The following is a 6,146-nucleotide window of genomic DNA, read 5'->3' on the forward strand; positions in this document are numbered from 1 at the left end:
TGTTTGGTCTTCCACCCAATGCCTTGAGAAGGTCTGCTTTCTCCTTTTTCCTCAGCACTCCCGGAAGGGCTGGGTACACTGCCTCGAGGGTCCTCTGCCTCGTGTGTTCCTCACCACAGGGGTCATTAGGTCCACTTAACAGGGGAGGAGTGCTTTTCCCAGTGATAATGGGAGCGTGGAGCCGTGGTTTGCTGCAGTCTGCTCTTCCAGGCAGTCTGGTGTTTATCTTAGGCTGCCTCTGAGGCTCTCAGAGCCCTGCCAGACATGACCTCATTCTCTCTCAAATCATCCCTGGGAGGCAGAAAGGAGTCTGGGACCAACGCTATCCCCACTTCACAGATGTGAAAAAGGACATGTAGATACATACACACAGCAAATATGTTGACAAGTTGCTTTGTGGTCCCTGAGGCCTGATTCTCAGCCCCGCGAGTCCCAGTGTTTGGGAGGAGAGAGGCCTTGGATAGGGCTGGTGGCAGCAGTGTTCACCAAGTGCCTCAAATGCTTGAGGGTCCAGCAGGGATGCCACCCCACCTAACCCAGGGCCCTGCCCCCAAGGAACTTGCAGTCAATTCCCTATGTGAGAGGCGCCTAAGGAGGTCGGGCTGGTGTGGCTGGAATTCCTGAGAGAGACTACAGCTCTGTGGTGGTCCTGTAGGCATATTTCATGACAGTGGGCCTTTGTGTGGCGGCAACAAGTGCTGTGGCCAGGAGGGCTCACCCTGAGGGCTGGGCTGCCTGGTCATGATGACCTGTACAACAGTCTACAGAGCTCCTCCCAGGACGGTTCACCTCCCTGACAACCCTGTGGAAGAAGGGCTATTATGAGCCTACTCTACAGATGAGGAAACTAAGACCCACGACTCATCCAGGGGCACAGGGCCAGCCAGTGAGCTGCGGCTGGACATCTGGTTCCAAGTCCAGTACTTTATCAGCACGTTCCCAAAAGGAAGCTGGCAGGAGGGAAAGGGGAGACCTAACTGGGGATGAGGAGCTCTGATTCGGCTGCCTTTATAGTTTCACTCCAGCTGGCCCTGCCTTCCTGTCCTAAGAGTAGGTTAAAGGAAGCTCTGAGGAGGAAAGGTCAGTCTGGGAGAGAAGTAGGAACTCGCCAAAACAACCCACACCCTGCTCTCAGAGCGCCAGGCCACCAGGCCTTGTGAGCTCTGTGTGCGGGGAACAAAGCCGAAGGAGCAAGACCTGGTCCCTGCCCTCCCAGGGCTCTCAGTCTGCAGTGGAGAGGGCCCTAAAACTGCGTGGGACATGCAGCGGGCAAGGGGCCAGGACACCGATGAAGGTTGGGCTGGCTGATTACAGGCCCTCTTTCTGCCCCAAACCCCCTCCTCCCACCGCCAACCACACCTTGACCACCCCAGCCCTGCTCCCTCCCTCCTCTGAGCACCTGTCACACCTCTTGCCCAACCCAATCATTTAGCACTTGGCTTATAACCCTTGAGGGACTTTTCATTATATGTCTATGTCCACCTCCCCAGGGTCAGAATCCCCTCCAAGGCAGGAGCTAATGCTCCCCCTGCCGTGGAGACATGCGGTACATTTTTAGTGAAGAAATAAGGTTATCTGGGAAGTGATCAATTTGGGCAACGCCACGGTAGGCAGGCGTAAGAACGGTGGGTCCAAGCCGCGGCCCCCTCCCCCACCCTCCGGCCTCCGTGACGTCATCTGGCTTGTTGTGACGTCACCGTCGCCGGCTCCTGTGGCGCTCCGCAGCCCGCAGGCTGGATGACGTCATCGTCGGAACCCGCGCCGACAAGCGCTTGCTGGAGGAGTTAGAGAGGCTGGCGACTGGAGATGCGCGGAGGGAGGCGAGGGGTAACTGATGGAGACGCAGAAGCCCGGCGGCGGCGCCCAGCGCCCAGGCGCGGCTCCCGCCCCAGGCCCGGGTCCTACCCGGCTCCTAGCGGGCTCCCGGGCCGGCCCCGCCCCGCCCCGCCCCGCCCCGCGATGACCGACGCGAGCCAGCCAATCCGCGCAGGCCGCGGTGACGCCTAGCCAATCAGCGGGCAGGGCTCCTCGGGCGCTTCCGCGTTCGCGAGCGCCGGGCCCGGGTCGGCAGGGGGAGGGGGCGAGGGCGCCCGACCGCAGCCTCGCCGGCGTCCCGGCCTGCTCACTGCGGCCGCTCTCCGTCCTCCGGCCCCGGGGGACCCGATGGCCTCGGAGGGCCTGGCGAGGGTGCTGGCGGCGCTGCTGGGGGGCCAGGGGGTGAGCGTGCACGGCTATGATTCGGAGCCGGCCGGGGAGCCCCCGGCGCCGGTGCGGCTGCGGAAGAACGTCTGCTACGTGGTGCTGGCCGTGTTCCTCAACGAGCAGGTGAGCGCAGCCAGCCCCGGTGGGGACGGAGGACCTCCCGGCAGGAGCCACCGCTTCCTAGTGCGTGGTGCTCCCCAGTTTTGCAAAGCACTCTCACTCACACTTGCATCCGAGCCTTGAGCCTTGTGCGGCCCAGCCCTGAGCTGATCCGTCTATACAGAAGAGGAATCTGAGGCCCGGAGCCTGTTTCTTCCCTCCCAGTAGGCCTCAGTGTCTCGAGAGGAGGCCTGCCTTGTTCCTCTTCTTTCCCCAGAATCGAGCACAGTGCCTGCCCCTAGTGTGCTCAAAGATGTGCCCAGTGCCTCAGAGACCTCCTCTGGGTCCCACGAACAGTAATGGCATGACCTGCACTTGTACTCGGGCCTCCTGTCCCACTGTGCACTGCTCTTTTCTGCTGATCCTTGTACAAGTTGCTGCCATGACAGCTAGAAGGGGCCAGGGCCATAGGTAGGAGTTGTATGGGCTTGGGGGGTGGGTATTTCAAAGCCTAGGCCCCAGTGGGAGGCCCTGCCACAAGCAGTTGGTAAATCACCAGGGGAGATGAGAGAACTACAGAGACCCATGGCATATAGACGGGAATCAGTGCAGGACACATGGCAAAGCTCCCTGTGGGGCCTAATCCCCAGCCCCTGAAACAGCTCCCAAGAATCTTCACCCCTTTCCGAAACAGAAGTCTGAATGCAAAGAAGGGTAAATTACAGACAGCTGCAGGCCCCCAGGCACACAAGGGCCAGTCCCCTGGAGAGCTCAACGGTTTGAGGTGTGCACCAGTAAGGGGGTGTTGGGTGGCTGTGTTTGAGATAGGATCTCACCCCCGGGGCAAGGGCAGGTTTGCAGCGGAGCTGTGGTGGGGGTGAGGATCCTCTCTCTCCCCTCAGGATGAGGTTCTACTGATCCAGGAGGCCAAGAAAGAGTGCCGTGGATCATGGTACCTACCCGCGGGGAGAATGGAGCCTGGGGAGACCATCGTGGAGGCCCTGCAGCGGGAGGTGAAGGAGGAGGCCGGGCTGTACTGTGAGCCCCTGACATTGCTTTCTGTGGAGGAGCGGGGCCCATCCTGGATCCGCTTTGTGTTCCTCGCTCAAGCCACAGGTATGGCCCACCTGGTGGCAGTGTTTGTCAGGGGGCAGTTGACACCTTTCCCCTCAGCTTGTCCTCTGGTGCGATGAGCCCCTATTCTGTCCAGGACAAGCCTGGCATCTCCAGATCCCAGCCCCCACCAATCCCATTACCCTGGGTCAGGGTTAGGATCCTTGGGTGACCATTTACTCTGCCGGACCCAGCACTTCTCTCAACAGAGACCCTTTCTCCCACCCCATCCTCGACATCTCCTCCAGGTGGAATTCTCAAGACTTCCAAGGAGGCAGATGCAGAGTCCCTGCAGGCTGGCTGGTACCCACGAAGCTCCCTGCCCACCCCGCTGCGAGCCCAGGACATTCTGCACCTGGTAGAGCTAGCTGCCCGGTACCGCCAGCAAGCCAGGCACCCTCTTCTTCTGCCCCAGGAGCTTCCCTGCAGTCTGGTCTGCCAGCGACTCGTGGCCACTTTTACCAGTGTCCAGACAGTGTGGGTGCTGGTGGGCACAGAGGGGATGCCTCACTTGCCCATCACTGCCTGCGGCTTCAGTCCCATGGAGCAAAGGGGTGGCATCAAGATGGCCATCCTGCGGCTGCTACAGGAATGTCTGACCCTGCACCATTTGGCAGTGGAGACCAAGGGGTTGCTTGGACTGCAGCACCTGGGCAAGGACCACGCAGATGGCATCTGCTTGAATGTGCTGGTGACTGTGGCTTTTCGGAACCCAGGCATGCAGAGTGAGCCCCCAAAAGTTCGGGGTGAGAACTTTTTTTGGTGGAAGGTGATGGAGGAAGACCTACAAAGCCAGCTCTTACAGAGGCTTCAGGAATCATCGGTCGTCCCAGTCAACAGATAGGAAGGTGCCATCGTGGTGCAAGGAGCCGGGCACCTGTGCCCCACCCCCTACCGTGGCTCTGCCTTCCTAAGGGAGGCAGGAGGTTGGCAGTCAGAAGTCTTGTTGCATTGGGAGCAGGTGATTCTCTTAGTTCTCAGGGTAATTTCCTTTTCTGTGGAACAGGTCCCTACGCTGCACCAAAAGGACAGTGACTTTAACCAAACAAGGAGTTCAGAGCTCAAGGATCTAATTACTCTGTGGGCATGATGAGGGCACTACTCCCTAAGGGGAGGAGAGAACTTTCTGAACCTGAGATGGCATCTACTTATCATTTTCCATGCTCCCCTCAGTAAAGGCCTACATCCGGGTTCCAGGTTCTTAGGCACTTAGAACACAGACTGGGTGCGGGGTGGGGGTGGGAATGGGGGGGGTCATTCCAAGGGAGTGGGCCCCTTGCTGAGTAAATAGGTGGTACTTGCTTTGCCTTCCTTCCTAAATGTGTCTGTGGGGAGGAAGTGAGCAGGAAGCAGGGGACTGCATCAAGAAGGAAGCTCCTCCCTTGACCCACCACACCCTCCCAGCTCTTCCCAGACAGCAAGTGACCTGGGTGGGCAGGCTTCCTGCCATCCACCATAGCCTCTGTGGCCCACTGGGGCTCTCCTTCTCTTGCCTGCCTGTGTCCTCATCCCCTCCAGGGTTTGGCAGTGAGAACACTGGGAGCTTCAGGTGGGTGAGGAGCCATAAAGTAAAAGCCAGTCCCACCTCTTTTCCCCTGCTCCCTCCCTGCATCACTCTGCGGGCCACAAGCTTCTTGCCCCTGCCTTTCTACAACTCCAGCCGGAGCCAGACCGAAACCCTTTATTCATTTCTCCTGAGCCCAGCAGAATCATGATAAAAAGTATTATTATTAAAAAAAAAAAAAACTTTACTAAAACTTCAGGGAAAAATCATAGGAAGTAAACAAAGAAGATTTATCGTGTGCTACTCACTGCATGTAATACAGATTTCTGGTTCTGAGCAAGAGAACACTTGATTAGACCTTCCTTCTGAGGTGGCTGCACTCCAACACTGATGGACCAGGAAAAGGGCCCCCCATCCCATCCTCTCTTGGCTGCCATCTGTCTTTCTGGCCTTAGGCTGTGGTAGGAATCCTCTTGTCCCCTCTGAGGACAAACATCTCCCACATGATGGAATCAAAACCTTTCACGTTGGGTCACTTCTCTCAGTGTCTGAGGGACCCACCAGTCCATGTCAAAGGGCAGTCTTTGCTCCCACTTTATTTAGCCTGGAGTGTTTTTCAACCCTGCCCAATAGAATCACCTGGAGAGCTTGAAAAACAGCTTGGGACCCCTCCCCCAGAGACACTGATTCCACAGGGATTGCAAAAAGCAAATCAGGTGATTCTGACATACTGAGGTAAGAGCCACTCATCAGCCCTAAGTTTTCAACTTGCTCCGTCCTGGAGTTCTCTCAGCTACCTTCCCGAGAGCGTCCCCACACACATGCACCTAAGGACGAACTTTTTAAAAATAGGAGGCCCACTAACAGCATTCGTACAGCCCACGACATAAACACCCCGAAATGAGACTCGCATACAGATGCTCCAGATGGCCCATTCTTTCCCAGTGTCTCCGAGGCTAGCTGGCTCTCAGCTGTAAGTAAGCTGGGCAGAAATAGTGTTGCTTGGCCAAGAAAGAGCCTGGTTCCTGGCAGGCACTGAGGAACATCAGATTTGCGCTGCCAGAGCCTGTCTCTATTTACCACCACCACTGCCACCCCCCGGCACACCACCCCCCTCCGCTCCAGTGTTGGAAAAGGAATCTTTCTTGGGGAAGAAGAAGGGTCTGAATGAGCAGTGGAGTCCTGTGCAGGAGGACACGAAGGGACGAAGGGTGCAGAACAGGGCCGC

The 6,146-nt window shown here is 57.8% G+C and overlaps 1 protein-coding gene across 3 annotated transcripts; it reads left to right on the forward strand.

Moving 5' to 3' along the window:
* The first annotated feature begins 773 nt into the window (after positions 1-773).
* NUDT18 (nudix hydrolase 18) lies at positions 774-5,258 on the forward strand. Of its 3 annotated transcripts, none has more exons than XM_038573895.1 (3): positions 774-1,294; positions 3,204-3,417; positions 3,663-5,258. In XM_038573895.1, the coding sequence occupies exons 1-3, from the start codon at positions 1,289-1,291 to the stop codon at positions 4,256-4,258; spliced, it is 816 nt and encodes a 271-aa protein (XP_038429823.1). In that variant the 5' UTR covers positions 774-1,288; the 3' UTR covers positions 4,259-5,258. The 3 variants fall into 3 exon arrangements, with proteins under 3 accessions (XP_038429823.1, XP_038429822.1, XP_038429821.1); XM_038573894.1 differs by lacking the exon at positions 774-1,294 and adding an exon at positions 2,074-2,325 and having other exon boundaries at positions 3,225-3,417; XM_038573893.1 differs by lacking the exon at positions 774-1,294 and adding an exon at positions 2,075-2,325.
* The last annotated feature ends 888 nt before the right edge of the window (positions 5,259-6,146 follow it).

The sequence above is a fragment of the Canis lupus genome, chromosome 25 (assembly GCF_011100685.1).
Source record: "Canis lupus familiaris isolate Mischka breed German Shepherd chromosome 25, alternate assembly UU_Cfam_GSD_1.0, whole genome shotgun sequence".
NCBI classification, from domain to species: domain Eukaryota; kingdom Metazoa; phylum Chordata; class Mammalia; order Carnivora; family Canidae; genus Canis; species Canis lupus.

Coding starts and splice junctions, on each gene's coding strand:
- NUDT18 (XM_038573893.1), top strand. CDS start 2,164: ATGGCCTCGGAGGGCCTGGCGAGGGTGCTGGCGGCGCTGCTGGGGGGC. Junction 2,326..3,203: donor CCGTGTTCCTCAACGAGCAG/GTGAGCGCAGCC, acceptor CTCTCCCCTCAG/GATGAGGTTCTACTGATCCA. Junction 3,418..3,662: donor GTTCCTCGCTCAAGCCACAG/GTATGGCCCACC, acceptor CATCTCCTCCAG/GTGGAATTCTCAAGACTTCC.